The 20,207-nt window shown below is 50.0% G+C and overlaps 1 protein-coding gene across 2 annotated transcripts in view; it reads right to left on the bottom strand.

Annotated features, from left to right (window-relative positions):
* The window catches only part of MMP24 (matrix metallopeptidase 24), a 48,699-nt gene extending 30,614 nt beyond the window's left edge, over window positions 1-18,085 (bottom strand). Inside the window, exon 1 of one of the 2 annotated variants that reach the window (XM_084775684.1) lies at window positions 17,882-18,085. In XM_084775684.1, the coding sequence (XP_084631810.1) occupies window positions 17,882-18,055 (174 nt within the window). In that variant the 5' untranslated portion in view covers window positions 18,056-18,085. Of the gene's footprint in view, window positions 1-3,092; window positions 3,287-17,881 lie in introns of those variants that run through there. The other variant, XM_084775685.1, reaches the window with a different exon arrangement.
* Between the last annotated feature and the right edge of the window lie 2,122 nt (window positions 18,086-20,207).

The following is a 20,207-nucleotide window of genomic DNA, read 5'->3' on the forward strand; positions in this document are numbered from 1 at the left end:
ACCCCCGCCACCCCAAAATGTGAGAGGAGATGGGAACCTGAAGAGATGGGAGCCGAGGAGTCCCACATCGTCTACTGGAAAACAACAAAAATATTCACATTCTTTTTTTTTTCTTTTTCTTTTTATTGTTGGTTTTTTGAGACAGGGTTTCTCTGTGTTATCCTTGTGGATCAAGCTGGCCTTGAACTCACAGTGATGGCTTGTCTCTGCCTCCTAAGTGCTGGGATTAAAGGCGTGTGCCGCCACGCCCAGCCCACATTCTTAGAATCAGGAACATCCCTGAATGCCAGGCTTGCAGCCAGAAAATCCTATTCTCTGCCCACCTTCAGAGGGCCATCCTGAGTACTGATTAGTGAGTACAGGGGAAGACACCTTGGGAAATGGTATTGTTCCCTTCCTGTGTACACCAGGCTGGCTTCGGGCTTGCTATGTAGTCAAGTATGATTTTGAATTTTCTGATCCTCCTGCCTTCAAGGTGCGCTAGTATTATCGGCTACCATGCCTAGTTTTTTGGGGAGGGTTCTAGGGATCGAACCCAAAGCTTCATGTGGGCAAGGCAGGCGCTTGACCAGCTGAGCTTCATCCTTAGCCCAAATGCTTCTGGGTTTTGTTTCTATACAAACAGCTCTATTGTGACCATGTCCCTTTTTGTAAGCCAAGTCAGACCACTTTTAGAAGGCAGCTGCCGGAGACTATAAATAAGTTACTCTTTATTTTTCACCAAAGGTGACTATAACATCTTCACTGCCATGTGATAAAACTGATTAAAAGCCAAATTACCAGAATAATAGTCTTGGAACACCTGCAAAAGAGCGGCAGCCTGACTCCTCCCCTCTCCCGGGTCTAAAACATGTTTTCCCTTCAGAATGGCGCTGCAGAGTGTCAGTGCTCACAGTCCCCCAACGCCGATTCTCTCTTACGCCTCAGCACATACGTCTCTCTTTGCCGAGCATTCTTAGTTTGGCAAAAACAAACAAACAAACAAACAAAAAAACAAAAAAAAACCCTTTCATATTTTAATGCTCAATCCATAAATTACTACCCCTGGAAGACTTCCCAGGCTAGGTGATTTTTTCTCTCTCCTCAGTGCTGTCTAAACCCCCTATTATAGATATTATGGATCTTATAATATTGGGGTCCAATCACTACAGATGCTAAGCTCCTTGCAGGAAGGCTCCCTCCATCTCTCCGTATCCAGTGCCTAGGACAGAGCTGGACAGGCTTTAGTTGTTCATTATGTCATTCAACAAACATTATCAAACACTTAACTACATGTTAGGCACTGTGCGAAGTTTTGGGGGGTACAACGATGAAAAGGAACTCACAAACTGACAAGTAAACCTGTGATGAAATACAGTACAACAGAACAGGAGTGGAGAGCATTCTATGGGGGGGGGGGGGGAGGGCGGCGTCTTGTTCACAGTGGGTAGAGGGATGATGGGAAAGGTGAGGAGGTCATGGAAGACATCCAGGCGGAAATGAGATCTGAACTGTCTAGCAGGTAAGGGTGGCACATTCTGAGAAATATGTAAAGATGACTAGACCTTTGGGTGAGGGTCGGCGATGAGGTTGGAAGGCGGGAGATGGAGAGGGGTGGGGGACATTCAGTGAGCTAGTCTCAGAGTGGTCATGCTGCAGAAGGTCTCTTGGGACTTGGCCTTTGGGACCACGACCAGCCACAGACCTCAAGTCCTGACAGGTGGGAATGGCTAGGAAGCAGCCGAGCCACACACGCACTCCCCCGCTCTAACGTTTAGCCCAGGCTAGGCCCTGCATCAAAGCACTAAGTCCATGTACTGATCCTCTCGCCCGAGGACCACAGATCAGAGCCTAGTGAAAGCCTGGATCCTCCCTTACCCAACTGCCGCTCTCTTGCTCCTCTGACTCCGATAGGAAGAAGCCCTTGATCTAAGACCCGCCAACTCCCAAACACTCCGCCCTTTCACAGTTCCAGACTCTTCCTGGTCGCTACAAACCCTGTTCTCTTGATACCTGGTAGCAAACACCCACTCATCCTTCTAGGCCTTTCTCAAGTGACCCCACTGTCATTAAACCTTCCTTAGAAAGCCCTTGTAGAGCTAGGTGGCCCTCTTTATTCCTGAGGTAATCTGTGGACACAGCTAAATGTAGTTACTACAACACATCACACCCATTCACGGACTGTATCTGGCTTCTCCAACTACATTGAGTTCCTGGGGGGAATAGAGGCTGTCGTTAAACAAACAAACAAACAAACAAAGAAGCACCCGCTGCAGTATGTAGCACAGTGTCTGGTTCAATAGTCACCAAGTTCATGAATGAGTAAATGAGTGAACAGTTGGCTTGGGGGCAATGTCTGAGTACCAAGGAAAGGATCTTGTCTTGAGAAGGCTTAATAAGTAATGTACGTGAAGACGCCCAGCATAAAGCCTGGTATCTAGTAAAGGTGGAAAACTATTTTCTGAAATCTATCAATCGTGCCTCAGCTTTCCCTGCTCGATGAGGCAATGGGTTTCATTGTCCTATCTAAAGGAAAAAAAAAAGAAAGAGATAAGGCCCACCAAAAGAAGCAAGCCTCCTTCAGTTTTAAATGGGACACCTTACCTTCCATCTTTTTACACCTTGACCCATTAATCAATCACCAGCCATGTCAGAATGCTAACCCTGACAGCTGTTAGCTAACTCCAAGATGTCTGACACCTTCCAAGTGCCAAGAAGAGGTGTAAAACCCAGAGCAAAGTGAGAAGAATTGCGTACCCGCAGACCGAAATAGCTGGGCTGAACCAAAGATGTGGAGATCGTAGACAGAACGGTGTGACCGATGTGCTGGCCACAGCGCAGGATTTCAGCCGCGGGGACTCAGGGCTGAGGAATGGGGAGAAGAGAGTGGCAGACGGCAGAGGTGGGTGGCGAGACTAGAAGGTAGCCATGGGGTGGGGGTGGGGTGTGTGGCGAGGCTAAGCAGTGCTCCTGCGAAACGAAGATGGCCTGGGGGGAGGGGGAGAGAAGCTGGGTCCGTTACAACAGATGGTCCCTGGGGGCATTTGAGAGCATCTATTCAGGTGGTCCAGCTGAAGGAAAGAGTTGGAGGACTGTGAGGCGGAGTGAAGTACCTGCCGGCATCATCGGAAGGCGAATGGTGATGTCTGTCAAGAAGGACCAGACGGGCTCACCCCTTTGCCGTCCTGCCGAGCCCGCTGAGGAGTCACCACGAGCAAGGCCCACCCTCCCGAACTGAAGACATTTATGGACAAGAAGTAATCATGGAATGGTGGCAGACATGGACAAGGAATACTGTGGGGGCTTTGATCCCGTCAGGAATCTTGTGATTGATGAGTGTGTGGAGATGGCAGCCAGTGGGCAACAGAGTAACATCAAAATGGCGGTCATCCGAGGAAACAGCAGCATCATGTTAGAAGCCTTGGAAAGACTCTAAACAATGTTCAGCAAAGGCGCCCACGTCCCTCCTCAAAGAGCCTGTTTCATTATGACATAGAGTTGGGTCATGTGCATTTTCTTCTTTTCTTTCTTTCTTTTTTTTTCTTTTAGTTTTTTGAGACAGGGTTTCTGTGTTATCTTGGCAATTCTAGACTCGCTTTGTAGACCAGGCTGGCCTCAAACTCACAGTGACCCACCTGCCTCTTGAAGGCATGTGTCACCACATCCAGATATGGTTCACGTACATTTTCATAGGAAACTTTTTGCTAAATAAACTTTTGTGATACCTGCCCCACCCTCTCCTCAAGAAAGAAAAGAGAAGAAAAGGACCAGACAATAAGGTGTCTGACTTGAAAATCCAGGTTGGAATAAGGAAGAGAGAATCTAAGACTGTGGTCAAAGAGTCTGGGGTCTGAGCCGGGCGTGGTGGCGCACGCCTTTAATCCCAGCACTCGGGAGGCAGAGGCAGGTGGATCTCTGTGAGTTCGAGGCCAGCCTGGTCTGCAAAGCAAGTCCAGGACAGGCAAGGCTACACAGAGAAACCTTGTCTCAAAAAAAAAAAAAAACCAACCAACCAACCAAACAAACAAACAAAAAAACGAATGGAAGAAAGAAAGAAAGAAAGAAAGAAAGAAAGAAAGAAAAGAGTCTGAGGTCTGGAGAGCTACGGTGCTCAGTTAGTAAAGGCGAGCAGGACAGAGTTAGATTCCTAGAACCCAAGTGCAAATGCTGGGTGTGGTGATACATGCTTATAATCCCAGTCCTGGGGAGGCAGACACACTCAGGGCTCCAGTGCTCTGTGTGTGACCGACCAGCCTAGCCTAATTGGCATGCTCCAGGCTAGTGAGAAACCCTGCCTCAAAATACAGGGTAGCTCCTGAGAAATGATGCCCCAAGTTGGCCTCTGACCTCTACACACACACACACACACACACACACACACACACACACACACACACACACACGGCAATCAAATCCAAGACCTTTGGTGCCCATGTGAGCATCAGGGACAAAGCACAGGCTTCTTTATGAAGAGAGTTTCAAGTCCCATCCCAGGGATCTGTGTATGGAGTGAAGGAGACCACGTGGAGCTCCTGGAGGGAAACCTTCCTGCAAGGACAAACGAGGATGTTCGCGCTGGCGGAGGAGTACTTCAGGGAGACCGTGACCTCATGAAGGCGAGCCGCGCTGTTGGCACAGAGGGCAGAATGAGAGACCTTGCTGGGCGCAGGTCTTCACTCGAGAAGACCTAACTTTTGGGCGGTCAGAGATGGCCTAGTTCCGATGAGGATTGCAGACGCTCTTGGCATTGTGTAGGTCGAAACTCATGAGGGAGGGACGGTGATTCCCAATTGCAGATGAAAAAAAACTGAGGTTCGCCCAGAGTTACAAAGCTAGTAAGCGGGAAGATTGAGGCTTTCCAGTTGGTCAGGCAGAGTTCCTCCTTCCTGGGGCTCCTGTTTCTCACACTCCTAAAGTGCTCGGCGTTTACCTTTGTGCTGTGGCTCCTGTACTGTTAGTTTTTCTGTTCACTCGACACAAGAAAGCATCACCTGAGGAAAGGGAACCTCAGCTGAGGAACTGTCTGCTTCAAGTCAGGGTAGGAAAGTCTGGCAGGGCTGCTCCTTGGCCTGTTTCAGTTCCTAACCCCAAGTCCCTGCCCCGCCTTCCCTTCTGAATGGATGGTGGTCAGTGTGTGGTGATACAAACTCTTTTCTCCTCAGGCTGCTTTTGTTCAGTGTTTATCACAGCAACTAAGACAGTTCCTATGACACCATCACGGTCTCAGTTCTCCACGCCAGAGGCCTGGTCGGACCCAGGACTCCTTCTCTTCTTTACTCTTCATATCCAGTGTTTTACCAAAAAAGTATGGGGTCTGCCTCCCACGCCTCCAATCCGCTCGCTTCTGCTCAGTCATTTACCCACTCAATATTTATTTTTTTTATCTTTTAGAATTTAAATATTTACTTCAAGTGTACATCCGTGTATGCCTGAGTGTATGTATGCCAGAGCCCACAGAGATCAGAAGGGGTGTGGCGTCCCATGGAACTGGAGATACAGGCTAGTCGACCTGTGGATGCTGGAAACCGAACCTGGATGCTCTACAAGATCAATAACTGCTGAACCATCCGTCCACCTCCGCTGATATTTATTGAGCAACTTCCCCTGGACCAGAACAAAGCCCTCTAGCTACTCTCTAGTGGTCATCTCGTGGGAAAGGGCCATTTGAAGACTAGTTCCGGAGGACTGAGGAGGGCTGGGGGGCTGGTCCAGCGGCAGAGCATGTCCCTAGCATGCAAGAGACCCGGGATCTTTTTTCTTCTTTTGGTTTTTTCAAGACAGGGTTTTTCTGTGTAGCCTTGGCTGGCCTGGACTTGCTTTGTAGACCAGGCTGGCCTTGAACTCACAGCGATCCACCTGCCTCTGCCTCTTGAGTGCTGGGATTACAGGCGTGCGCCTGGCTGAGACTCTAGAACTTAGTAAGCCGCCTCCAGAGAGTTACGCTAACTCCCTTCACACCTATGGGCTGGACAGGGTCGTATCTAAAGATACTTCACTTGGGACCTACACATTGCCACATACTAAATGTCACCTAACTTAGCTGAGGGCCTTCCAGCAAATGACTTAACTTCTCTGTGCATCATGTTCCTCATCTGGTGACAAAAGATGATTTAAAAGAATTGTTAGGGGGTCTTTGAAGATGGTCACATCTAAATTCCCAAAGCCTGTGAGTGGCACATAGCAAGAGACTGTCCTGGTGGGGTTAAGGGTCTTCCAACAGGGAGATTACCATGGGGCACCAAGGAGAGTGACATGGAACCACGAGAATCCTTAGAGGAGGGAGGCAGAAGGGCCAGAGTCGGAGATGTGAGGAGAAGTAGAGAGTCCCAAGCCAGGAAGTGAGAGCAGACCCAGGAAGTGAGAGCAGACCCAGGAAGTGAGAGCAGACCCAGGAAGTGAGAGCAGACCCAGGAAGTGAGAGCAGACCCAGGAAGTGAGAGCAGACCCAGGAAGTGGGAGCAGACCCAGGAAGTGAGAGCAGATCCAGGAAGTGGGAGCAGACCCAGGAAGTGAGAGCAGACCCAGGAAGTGAGAGCAGACCCAGGAAGTGAGAGCAGACCCAGGAAGTGAGAGCAGACCCAGGAAGTGAGAGCAGACCCAGGAAGTGGGAGCAGACCCAGGAAGTGAGAGCAGATCCAGGAAGTGGGAGCAGACCCAGGAAGTGAGAGCAGACCCAGGAAGTGAGAACAGACCCAGGAAGTGAGAGCAGACCCAGGAAGTGAGAGCAGACCCAGGAAGTGAGAGCAGACCCAGGAAGCACAGCACAGAGTCTTTTCTGGAGACCGAAAAAGAATGAGCCATGCCTATGCCTTGACTTTAGTCCTACAAAACCCATTTTGGACTCGTGATTCCAGATTCTTTTGTGGTACTGGAAATCGAATTCAATGCCTGGGTGCGCTGCACAACTGAGTTATATGATTAGCTTTATAGTTATTATTATAGTTATTGAGACAAAGTCTCACTGTGTAGCTCTGGCTGGCTTGGAACTTGGTATGTGGATCGCGCTGCAATCAGACTCAAAGAGATCAGCCTGCCTCTGCTGGTATTAAAGGCCTGCAACACCATGCCTGGCCAATAGCTAGATTATGTTAACTAGCTAAATTTGTGGCGATCTGTTGTAGTAACAACAGAAAACCCATATGTAGCGTTGTCACCATATTCTTGTGCCTACACTCTGCAATACAGCGACTAGCACCCGTGGCCACTGCTGCTGTCCCATTCTCTCTGGTGAGTTCTCCAGGATCAGATGGATCACTAGGTCAGTTCCCTTGAATTCCTGTCCTATTAAAACCTTTCTCCTCTAGCCTTGCAACTGAGAACCGTTGCTGCTCATCCCCCTGTGTTAGAACTACCTTTAAAAAAACTTCCTACTGAATACATAACCATTCAAGGGTCCAAGAAATGCACTGCTCGGGAACACTTAAAAGATCATGCAACTTCACATGCATGTTTTGCAGGAGAGAAAAATGAAGTGCAGAGAAATCACTTCTTTTAAAGTATAGAGCAAGTTGGCAAGGGAGTCAGCAATGGAGCCCAGGGCCCCCCCAGCCCCCAGGGAGGGTTCCTTCTGTCCTGCTACACCCCCACTCTAGTTCTGTGTTGCTTCCAAAAGCTGTTTCTCTCTCCCTCTCTCTCTCTTTCTTCAGCTCCAGCCAGTCTAAAAAAGGGACCTCAGAATCGCCCACAGTGCCCAGCTGAGCTTCTTGACAAACACCTTAATGGTACAGCGTTGCCTGTTGGCTGCCGTCGGCGCTTGAGTGGGTGGTAAGTGCACTACTGGGAATTCCCAGGAGCTCTACCCAGTGTCCTTGGCCCACTCCCAAGAGGCCACCACAAGCCAGACAAGCACCAAGGTTGGAGAGGTGGCACCTTTGGGGTTTGGGGTCAGCACTGAGATGTCTGTCTTCTAATTCTGGGAAGGCCTCTGACCAAGGCCAGGGAGTGTGGCCACACTCTTATTCCCTGTGAGGAGGGAGGAGGCCTGGTATTCCTTACTCTCCCCGTTGCCCTCCTGGCTCTCTCTGCTTAATGGTGAGTTAAGGAACAAGGAGAGAAGAGACAAAGGCCAGCAGGTAAGGCTGCTTCTTTGAAGGGAAAATGAGAGAGCTGGATAGTCTCTTCCTCGTATGGAAGTTTCCGTCATCCGAGCTCAGGCGGGTTGAGTATAGACTGCACCCTCTCGTTCCCCATTGCCAGTTGCAAAGTCCAAGCCCAGATCTCAACAAGCTCCAAGCCCTTCCTTGTCGCCCGTCCCCAGACTCCCCACCCTCTATAGCTCCAGTGAGCTCCCAGGTGCCTGAGCACATCCTGCAGGCCAAGCCTCCTTTTCATTTCCCTTGACCTGCTGAACTATTAGATAACCTTCAAAATGGTCCTACCTCCTACCCCACAGGGAGATAATTGGCCCCAGGCTTAGTGGGCTTCCTCTGGGCTCCCAGGGGCATCGTCACATCCCTCAGGGTCTGTCCCATACTGTAGTGTCAGCAAGGCTCTCTGTGCCTGTCATTCCCACTGGACTCTGTTTTTTTGAGAGGGTTTCTCTGTGTAGACTTGGCTGTCTTGGACTCCATTTGTAGACCAGGCTGGCCTCGAACTCACAGAGACCTGCCTGCCTCAGCCTTCAGAGTGCTGGGACTAAAGATGTGCCCCACCATGCCCAGCTTCCACTGAACTCTTTGTCCGTGAGCTTCAGCCTGGTGTGGGAAAGAGGTTCAGAAGTATTAAACGCGCCATTGCAATTGTGACAAGTGGAACGGAAGGCCAGGACAAGGAGCTGTAAAAGTGCACATCAGAGATGTCAGCTATGACGTCAGGGATGACCTCCCCTCAGGATGTGACATCTCAGAGGAGACCTGTGAATGAACAGATGAGGCAAGGTGAAAACTAAAAAAAAAAAAAAAAAAAAAAAAAGGTGAACGTTTCAGGAAAAAAGGCGATTCCATTCAGTTTCTTAAAGAGAAAGAGTTTGTAGGCTAAAGAAGTGGGAAGTGGGCCAAGGTGGTTTGAGTGTTAACAACCGTTAAGAGAGCGGGAAACCCTTGGCCTCACGGGTCTCACAGGCCTCAGGTAGCTGACTGTGGCTGCTGGGCCCAAGGGACCCACCACACTGTTCTTTCTACTTTTGTGTGTGTTTGAAAATTTTCCATAATAAAAATCAGTAGCTGTTGGGGCTGGAGAGATGGCTCAGTGGTTAAGAGCACTAGTTACTCTTTCAGAGGACCCAGGTTCGATTCCCAGCATCCACACAACTGCTCCCAACAGCCTGTAACTCCAGCCCCAGGGAATATAATGCCCTCTTCTGGCTTCTGAGGGCACTGAATGCCTGTGGTACATAGACATCTGTGCAGGCAAAACACCCACCCATACATACAAAATAAACATAAATACATCATTTAAAAAATCAGTAGCAGTTTAGTAATAATTGGTTAGTCTTTGTCCTAAAAGACAATTAAGCAAGAGGGGGGTAGGAGCAAGATGGTCTAATTAAAGTGCACTAAAACTGTTGTTATTGCCAAAGATTCTAAACATTCAGAAAGACATAAAAATAATAAAAACCAACATCAGGTAGTTATCCACTCTGCAATGAAGTGTTTACTGTTTCCATATCTATGGCTTATACCACACTGTAAGCCCATGGCAAGAGGTCAGTGGGGATGACAGCTGTGGACAGCCTTGTTCATGAGTATGAGATAGGCTGTAATTTGTGCTGTATTGGCTTTACTTTTTACTTTTTATTTTAAATTTTAATGACAGATGTTTATTTGTTCTTAGTATTTCTCCTTTCTCTTTCTGTCTATCTGTCTCTGCCCTTTCTCTGGCTTTGTGTGTATGTGTGTGTGTGTATGTATGTGTGTGTGTGTGTGTGTGTGTGTATGAGAGAGAGAGAGAGAGAGAGACAGACAGACAGACAGACAGACAGACAGACAAAGACAGAAAGAGACAGAGAGGGTGGGCATCTCCTGTAGTCCAGGCTGGCCTCAAACTACATGAACAAGATCTAGAACTTCTTGATCTTCCTAACTCCACCTCCCAAGTTCTGGAATTACAGATGTGTGCCACCACACCTAGTCTATGAAGTGCTGGGAACAGAAACTAGGGACCCATGCACGGTTCACAGTCACTCACTGTCACTCACCGACTACGGCACACGGAAATGTGTATTGCCTTTACACACAGATCTCTTATAGATTTTTCTTTTCTTTTCCTTTCCTTTCCTTTTTTAAAAAGTTATTTATTTATTTGTTTGTTTGTTTTGAGGAAGGGTCTTGCAACCTTTCTGCTCAGGTGGGAAGGTTTTTAAAGCTAAATAAGAGATGACAGATGTTGAGACTAAGGTAGATGTGTAAAGCAGTGAGTGCAATAAACAGTCAATGTGGGGGATTGCCCGGGGTTGTTACTATAATGAGGCAGGGGTAGAGAGAGAACAAGGTGAAAGAACACTCCTGAGGGGCTGGAGAGATGGCTCAGCAGTTAAGAGCACTGGAGGTCCTGAATTCAATTCCCAGCACCCACATGGTGGCTCACGACCATCTGTAATGTGATCTGATGCCCTCTTGTGGCATCCAGTGTACATACAGATAAAGCACTGTATGTACTTTAAATAAATAAATAAATAAATAAATAAATAAATAATAAAAAAATACTCCTGCTTTGGGAAACCCTAAATGTTTGTGGTACAGGATTGAGTTTAAAAGTATTCATTGCGTCCAGTCCATGGGAGCCTCGGGTTACCGTGCAGACATGGCCAAGTCCAAGAACCACACCATACACAACCAGTCCCACAAATGGCACAGAAAGGGCACCAAGAAACCCCAGTCACCAAGATATGAATCTCTGAAGGGGGTTGACCTTGGGGTCCTGAGGAACACATGCTTTGCCAAGAAGGACAAGAAAGGCCTGAAGAAGATGCAGGCAAACAACGCAAAGGCAATGAGTGTCGTGCAGAGGCGTTAAGGCCCCTGTGAAGCCTAAGGCCGTCAAGCCCAAGATGCAAAGGCCCCAGCCACAAACTCAGCCGGCTCGCTTTCATCCCTCATCCTAATCTTGGGAAGCGGATTTGAAGCTACATGGCCAAGGGTCGTAGGCTGTACCAACCACAGCCCAAGGTTCAAACCAAGGCAGAGGCTGCAACTACAGCTAAGGCCCAGGCTGCAGCCCCAGCTCAGGCTCCCAAAGCTGCCCAGGCCCCTGTGAAGGCCCCATAGAAAAGGCTTCTGCCTATGTGAAGACAGATGGACTGGTGTGACACACCTACCTACACACTATTTACAGATGACCAGTGTCCTATGCTGTTTTTACAAATAAACCTGACGCAAGATCTGTTTTTTTAAAAAAGGATTCATTGCCAGTAAAAGTTGGATAACAATGTCTGTTCTTCTGTACTTTGTTGGACCACATGCATAACCTTTTGTAAAATGTTATCTGCCTATATTCTTGTGGGTACGCAAATATCCACACGCATGACTTTGCTATTGCCACATATTATTAAAGCATAGATCAAGGTGGATCTTCAAAACAAGGTCAGGCTGTAAAACTTATCAGCACTTGGGTGAAATGAACCCTGGAGTCCAGAGAAATGAAAACGATTAGCTCTAAACCGTCTGTACAGGCGCTGCAGTGTAGCTCAGGGTACAGTGCTAATGCGCACCAAGCATGAGGCCTGGGTTGAGCTCTAGCACAAAATAAAGAAGTGAAAAAGCGTGGTGGGGGGCAGGCCAAAGGTCATGCTTTTATCCGTATGCCATTCCCTACCACGGGCACTCAGGCCTAACTCCTATTAAGGAGGTTAAAATATCCCAAGCTGCAACCAGCACTCAGAGCACCTCAGGGCCAAGTGCATCTGGGTCCCTCAGCCTCCTCACAATGCTCTGAACAGGCCACTTCTCGGCTCAGATACCGTCCAGGAGGCCCCTGAGCCTCTGGGTGAAAGCCAATCTTACAGTCTGCTCACAGCTTCCCTTTCCATCCCCTTCTCCATCTCCACTCTTACTGGAAACAAGTAATTCAATGCCCCAGATAGATCCAATTAGCCAGCGTTTCCTAAACACGCCACCGACTCAGGAGGAGCTATGGCTCCTTCCAGGCTTTCCCTGCCTTGACTGCTGACCCGCCACTCTCCACCCTTTTCCTCTGTCTGAGAGTCATCTCAGTTGCTGTTTTCTCCTAAGCATCTATCTGCTCACTCCCCCAACCTCAGCTGAGCCAACGCGTGCCCTCCCTCCTTAGGTCTTGCCTACACCTTGTTTTTGTCTCTAGTACAAAGCAGAGTGTAACCCCAGCACTGGGGAGGCTGAGGCAGTGTCATCACTGAAAGTTCATGGCAAGGCTGGGCTCCACAGCAAGGTCCTTTCTCAATAAATAAACAAACACATAAGCAAACACACACACACACACACATGCATAAATATGTAAAAATAAAAAAGAACATATTTCCTTTTCACATGTGTCCTGGCTGGTTTTGTATATCAACTTGACACAAGTTGGGGCCATCAGAGAGGAAGGAGCCTCAGTTGAGAAAACGCTACCATGAGATCCAAGGTGTGAGGCACTCTGTCAATTAGTGATCAATGAGTGAGGGCACAGCCCATGGTCGGTGATGCCATCCTGGGTTGGTGATCCTGGCTTCTATAAGAAGGCAGGCTGAGCAAGCCACGTGAAGCAAGCCAGCACACAGCACGTTTCCATGGCCTCTGCATCAGTCCTGTTTGAGTTCCTGTCCTGACTTTCTCCAATGGGGGACTTTGATCTGGAAGTATTTGCCAAATAAACCCTTTCCTCCCCAACTTGGTTTTTTGTCATGGGGTTTCATCAAAGCAATAGAAACTCTAACTAAGACAACATATATTTTTCAAGAGAACTCCTGAATACTTGGGTACCAAGCACTGTCCTAAGACTATGTTGGGGGACATAGCAAGAAGATTAAAAGTATGTATCATGGTAGGTGTCAGACACTGTGCTGGGCACCGAGGGGTGATGATTTCAGTCTGTTTCATCCTTTGGGAGTTCACACAATTCCATATTATCTGCAAAAGCCAATCAATTCCTAACACAAGTCACTTCATACAGTTAGTGTGTTCCCATCCAGCAGTATAACTTACTAATTTTTAAACTACCACCTTTCAAGGTCTGGTGTGCAGCGTGCTTGAAGGTGGAAAATGGCGGTCCCAGTAATCCAGAGCCAAGGCCATGTGAAGAGCAGAAAGCGCGGAGCACAAGGACGGAGAAGCCAGCTCTGGTCTCCACCGTACTGTTTATTAGCTGTGGGTGGGTCCCTGGAGAGGCTGAAGAAGAAGCCTGTCACCTCTCTGGGCGCTGTTTACTCACCCATAAAGTGAGCACAGCTTCTTTGGCTGCTTCATGAGGCCGTTGCCAGGACCACACGTACATGGCAGTGTCTGGAATGTTCGAAGCTCCTTTCACAACCAGAGGCTGTTAGGACACCGGAAAAATCCACAGTAACACAAGAAGGCACCAGTACAGGTTGGTTCACATAGAGGAAGAATGTTTTGTTTGTTTGTTTTTCCGAGACAGGGTTTCTCTGTGTATCCCTGGCTGTCTTAGACTCGCTTTGTAGACCAGGCTGGCCTCGAACTCACAGTGATCTACCTGCCTCTGCCTCCCGAGTGCTGGGATTAAAGGCGTGCGCCACCACACCCGGTGAGGGAGAACTTCTAATGGGCTCTCTTCCCCCAGACAAGAGTGGGATGACCTGGAGGCTACAATGATGCTGAAAGCATCCGAGACTTGGGAGTTTGTCAGTGTGTCTTAATAGGCCTACTTCAGCCTCAGCCTCACCCAGGGCTCTTCACTCCCTTGGCTGCAGGTGTAAACAAGAGAATGTTCTCCATTCCCGCTCGGAACACATCACTCAAAACCAGTCTCCCGGGCAGGACTCTGTTATAACCCAAGCCTCAGAGTCATACTCTGTTACTCATGTGGCCTGGGCTCACTGCTTTATTTTTGTCTACTCTGATTTCCCTCAAAAATCAAATTATATCTAGGAAGGACAAAAACCTAGATGGGGATTCTCTAGTACTCATGGCTAGTACTAAGAGAAAGGAATGCTTTAAGTAAACCAAAGGAAAGAAGCCCACTAGAGGCTTGGTGGCGCCCCCTCCTTCACCCCGCGTACAAAATACAGAAGAAGCGCTCAAGACAGCAAAAGCAGAAACAACACTAGATGGAATCAATTGTCTTTGGCTTGGTAATGAAAGACCAGAGAAAGGAAATCAAAAGCCAAAGACAGTAAAGAAAAAACACTTTCAATTTCGAAGTCAGGAGGCCAGGGACAAGTTCTGGTTTGAATCATTGGCAATCAAGGTCTGTGCCCTTGGACACCTCATTTAAGACAATTGAAGACGTTAACTGTGAAGTGACGCTGTTGTGTTTACTGGGTGGTTGCCATGGTGACGGCCACCTCTCAACCCCTATTGGATGACATCCTACAGAAGGAGTTACCAAAGAACCCAAAGGTGGATGGTGCAGTTGCTGCTTACAGCTAGAGGAGTGGGGCCGTGTCCTGGGGTGGGGGTGGTGGGGGTGGGGAGCCCAGACGTGTGTGTGTGTGTGTGTGTGTGTGTGTGGTGTGGTTAGATGTGCATGTGCTCAATTTCAGTCTTGCTTCTCATGAGCCATCCATCTTGACTTTTGTTTTTGTTGGTGTTGTTGTTGTTTGTTTTGGTTTTTCCTTTGAGATAGAGTCTCTCATCGGAACCCAAGGTTCAACAATTAGGATAGGCTGGCTAGCCATTAAGCCCCAGGACCCTGTTTCCTCCTCCCCAGCACAGAGGAGACAAATGGGTACCGCCCCAGGCTTTCTACATGGGTACTTGGGATTCAACTGGGGTCTCACGCTTGCACAGCAAGCAGTTTACCAGCTGGGCCATCTCTATTTCCTAAGAAAGGTTTTAGAAGGGGCCTTGGAACTCACATGCCTATAAGTGCCATTTCAGTAGAGCATAACCCTTGGACATAAAGAACTTAATGATGAGTGTCTGAGGTTTGGGATTGGGTTAGATTTTGATGGGGGAAAGAACTTGCCCAAGATCCACAACCTTTGCCTTCCCAAACAATGTGTGTTTTCAAAAATTAAACGACACACTGACTGGAACGGCCACTAAGTGTTCCCCCGAGGGGAATAAATGATGCTGGGAGGAGGGAGGGAGTTTTCTAGAGAGGCAGGTGTGAGCCGGGACCGTAAGGAAAGGCTTCTGATGAATGGGTGGAGACGCAGCAGTGAACAACACATGACCATGTCCAGGGAACCCCGGCAGCCTGTCTCAGTACACACGAGAAGCAAGCTTGTCTGGAGTCAGGGTGCATTATCTATGAACGGCAGGAGAGACAGCCTGCTAATGGGGAGGTAGGGAGGGGTTGGACTCCAGGGACCTCAAGACAGAAAGAGGAGCAACATTATCTGTGGGCTGAAAAGCGATGATGAGGTTTCAGTCATGTCACTCACTCGTGTTCAATGAGGGGTAATTAGCCACAGATTATCTCAATAATTTCTCAAAGTGTTTGGTAGCATATTTGATAGCGTAGGTATTGTAAGTGGACTGGTCGTGCCTTCATCAAGGCCTGAGAATGGAGAGGAGAAGGAGAGCAAGCGGCCCCCAGAGAGCATGCTGGGACCCGTCTGACTGGAAAAAAAAAATTGTTTTAAAGTGATCCAGAAAAAGTAGAGCAAAGAGCAAAACGTCTGGGCTGCAGCTCACATTCAAAACTGTTTCAGGTAGGGAAATGCTATGCCAAGAGGAGGGGGTGAGTGGGGGAAAGGGGGGGGAGCGAAGCGGCACTGTTGGACATCAGTGTGGAGAAACGTAAGTCAATGCAGCCAGATAAAAATAATCCACACGCAGGTGTTGTGTTCCAGGCTATCAGTTCTGACCCGTGAAAGGGATCGGGGGGCCTTTTGTGGATTGTTTCCCAAAGGCCGTGGCCTAATCTGCTCTCGGATCAGGATATCTAAGGAAGGAAAGGGTGTGTGGCCCCAGGGCCGGACCCGAAAACCACAGAAGAAACTATCTTTTCTCCGTGAAGGAACTCCACATCTGGAGACAGTGGCCAGGTTGAAAAATGAACTCCTCCCGATACCCACAGGGAACACAAAAATAACCCAGGATGAATGTGACTCTCCCGGGAGGTGGCCCCTCGCGATGGGAAAAACTTAAGTTAGAAACCCAGAAGGCTGTGAGGGGTCGGATGACTGGAGCCTGCATGGCTGGTTAGGATAGGCACTGAGTAAACAAAACCTTCTCTTCAAATCCTGACACATCTCAGCAAACTGTATCCTCTTAATGTGCAAAGTGCCACAGGCGCTAAAAAGGTCTCCAAGCTCAGCTCATTCGCCTCACCTCTCTCAGAGGCGGCTTAGAGCTACAGGGAAGAGACAGATCCAAGTCATAAAACCACCAGTGGCCAAGGTCAGTCAAGAGCCCACACATCCTCAACCCCAGGGTAGACTCCTCCACCTCACCCTGCGCACACTCAGGAAGTCTGGAAGGAATCTACTTTTGCTACGGTGGCAAGCCGTGAATCACATCACTTTGGCATGGTGTTCGAACTCAAGCCACAAACAAACTAGAGAAAGTTCTTATTGAAAGCCAGCTAACAATTATGAAGGCCGACTTAAAAGGCCACTGTCGGCTGGGCAAAGAGTTCTTTCACACATCCTTTCCCCCCCTTTTAAAATTTTAATTAAAAAAAACAAAACAAAACATTGACTTTGGAGAGGCTGAAGAAACCTAGAGCTTCCTTCCTAGGGAAAAAAAAACGTCATACATTTTCAACATATAAACACAAATTAGCAAAATTTCAGAGAATTTATGATCCCTTGAGTCCCTTGCCCAGTTTAAAAAAAAACAAAAACAAAAAACTGCTGTTCTGGCAGAGTCTTCTAAACAGCCAGCCTCTCTACTTAAACACAATTCTCCTCTCAGGATAATTCATGCAGTCACTAATTTCCTCCAGCAACGTTAACACTATTTCAACATTATCTTTTTTTTTTTTTTTTTTTTAGAATTGCAGGCTTCTAGTTTGGTAGCACCTGCCCCCATTTTACAGATGAGGTTAGAGACGCTGAGAACTTAAGGCTTAAACATGAAGAGACAAGGGTCAACCCACTAGCTCTGTGACCTTGGGGAAATTCCTGAAGTTCTCAGGGTCTCTAGCCTCATCTGTAAAATGGGGGCAGGTGGTACAGCTAGCTCACAGGATACACGCTAGGATTAACTGAACTAATTCCTATCAAACACAGCGCCAAGCCTGGCCCATAGTGCATGAGTGTTATTATGCATGTACCCATGCAGGCGTTATGCATGCATCCATCCAATCCTCTCTGGAACTCCGACTTGCACATGCCAGTGATGAGCAGCTCACCGCCTCCCGGGCTGGCTGAGCACCTCCAATTGCTACAAACTTCCTGCATTTGAGCCGAAATGTGCCTTTTTGCATATCCCCCACCCCCACCCCACCCCCACCCCCACTGTCGGTTGGCCTCAGCTCTGCCCGGTGAGGCCACGCTGATCTGGTCTATCCCGACTATGGCCCTTCAGCTACCAAGACAGCGATCGGGTCCTTCCTCGCCCTCCTCCCTCCCCCTTCTCCAGCTCCAACATCCTCGGTTTCTTCTCCAGCCCACAACACACTGGCTGCGCTTACTATTTACTCCTAGGCGCCGTACGGTTTCCCTCACACATAGCCTTGCAGGCCACACGCCCGGCCGCCACCGCGGCCATCGGACCCACCGCTCCGCCCCCGCCCGTCGCCCCTGTCCGCGGTGCTGAACGGAGCCCGGCCCGCGGGGCCCCGCCCGGCCCTAGCGCTGACCCGGCACCAGGCCCCCCGGAACGAGGCTCGGCCGGTGCCGCCCCCTGCCCGGCCCCGACCCCGCGCGCTTGCCCACCTGCCCGGCGAAGGGCGCGTCCGCCCCGGCCGGCTTCCCGGCCCCCGCCGTCGCCGCCGCCGCCGCGAGGCAGCAGAGCGCGGGCAGCAGCGGCAGCAGCCGCCCCGGGGCCCGCCAGCCGCTCCAGCGCGCGGCCTGGCCCGGCGCAGCGCGGCCGCCCCGGCTCCTCGGCATCCCGGCGGCGGGGGCCCGGCCGCCCGGCTGCGATGGCGGCGGCGGCGGCGGCGGCGGCGGCGGCTCCGGCCGGGTCCTCCCGCTGCAGCCGCTGCGGAGCCGCCGAGTCACGGCGCCGCGGACGCGCGCCTGGCCCGCCTGCCTCCGCCGCCGCCGCCGCCGCCTCGGCCGCCGCGCGCCCCCGCCTCCGCGCGCCCCGCCCCGGCGAGGGGCGGCCGGGGGCGCGGGGGCAGCGCCCGAGCGGGACCTGCGGGCCGCGGTGGCGGGGCTGCGGGAGGCGCTCGCTCGAGGCGCCGGGTGCAAAGAGGGCAACCCTGAGGGAGGGCGAAGAGGTTAGATAAATAATGTTGTCCCTGGGGCGGCCGGTAGAGCCTGGGGTCTGCAGCCCCGGGCTAGTCCTGGGAGGAGAAGGGCAAGGAGTGATACTGGAGAAAGTGGCCTGACTGGGAGACTGCCTGGGTTGGAAGAGAATGAGCTAAGAAATGCTTGGCATGGGAGAAGGGGCGCTCTCAGGGGCTTCCCGGAGGATGATGTTGGGAAGCAAAAAGAACAGACCTGGGCAGTGCTTAAACAGGATTGGGAGATAGCCCTGGGAAGCTCGCTTCTTTATGCTCCAGAAGGAGAGTGATCACCCACCTCTTAATTGTCCCACACTGATGGAACACCTTCTATGCGTAGTGCCCTGGGCTACTGGGCTACTAAGTCAAAAAGGAAAGCCCACGGACCAAGGTGTAGAGCCTTATACCTAGTAAGAAAACATAGCCATTAAAAAACAAAAACAAAACCCACAAAACAAACAAAAAATCAGGATATTACCTACCACGTGTCAGAAAGGATTCCAGGGGTCCAGGCTCAAGGCGCGGGGGTGGGGGGGGTGGGGGGGGTGGGGGACGGGGGATTGGGTGGGTGAGCAAGGTATGTGGGAGGAAATGGGGCTCTAGCAAGGCCCTGAAGGAAAGACTGGAATTAAACAAGGGGAGGTGTGTGTGTGTGTGTGTGTGTGTGTGTGTGTGTGTGTGTGTGTGTGTGTGTGTGTGTGTAAAATGGAATTGGGGACGGTCCTGCAGAGTACCTATGGGCCCCTATAGGGTTTCTACAGAGCACTGCTGGGCGTTGAGCGGTGACGGTGCTGAGTGTTGGGGGTGTCAGTCTGGGTTTTTCCCGTATGCTATAGTGACTGGAGGTTTTCTTAAGCAGGATAACGTACAAGTTGTGGTTGTCTGGTAGTTTGGAGTATGGAGCAGGCACAGGTGTGAGAGTCAGACCTGTGTCCAAGCTCTGGCTCACCTCACTTTTATAAAATGATGCCCTTACTGCTGTACTCAGTTGCTCTTTGGCATTTAATAAGTGTTAGTCCCCTCCCAAAGTAAAGAGTGACAAGAAGATTGGGGGAGAATTTCAATAGTTCTCCATAAAAGGACACTGAGATCACAGTAGTTACTGTTTATCGAATGCCTGCTACATGCACCTCACTGAATTATACAGCCTCGTAGACAAGCCCTGTGAAACAGGTTGTTATTGTAAACCAATTTAGGATAAAGTGGAGGTTCTGAGTATGTTTGCCAAACATGTATGATTCATAAGTGTGCATCTGGCCTCAAAACACATTCGGTTTGCTAGGATGCAGGCGGTGGGGGTTGATGAAGGGCATCGATGGAGAAGGGGGAGAAGGAGTTTGGGGTGATGTCCAGTGAAGGTGAGCGGTGGCATCTTCACACACTGGAGTCCTCATGGCGAGGAGTAGCTTGGGGGAAGTGAGTTGGGAGTTAGACTTCCTGACACCGGAAGCTACTGCATGGTCCCTGAGGTGGGCTTAGGTGAGCAGAGAGGAAGGGCTATTCTGTGACCTTTCCAGTAAGTGTGGGAGGTGACGCTGAAAGAGGGAGTAGGAAAGAGGAAATGGACAAGGGCCCTATCTAGAAACTTCCAAAAGAAGAGCCTACAAAAGAGTCTGGAGTGGGGGTGGGGGTGGGGGGAAGACTGAAACAGGGCTGGGGCTGGGGCTGAGGCGATGGCTCAGTGGATAAGGTGTTTGTCGTACAAACATGAGACCTGAGTTCGTATCCAATGTGTCTGTAACCTCGCCACTGGGTGGGGGAGGGGGGAGGGTGTGTTAGAGACCAGTAGATCCCAGAGCCCCATTGGTCAAGGA

This window comes from Acomys minous, assembly GCF_964271855.1.
Source record: "Acomys minous genome assembly, chromosome: 3".
NCBI classification, from domain to species: Eukaryota; Metazoa; Chordata; class Mammalia; order Rodentia; family Muridae; genus Acomys; species Acomys minous.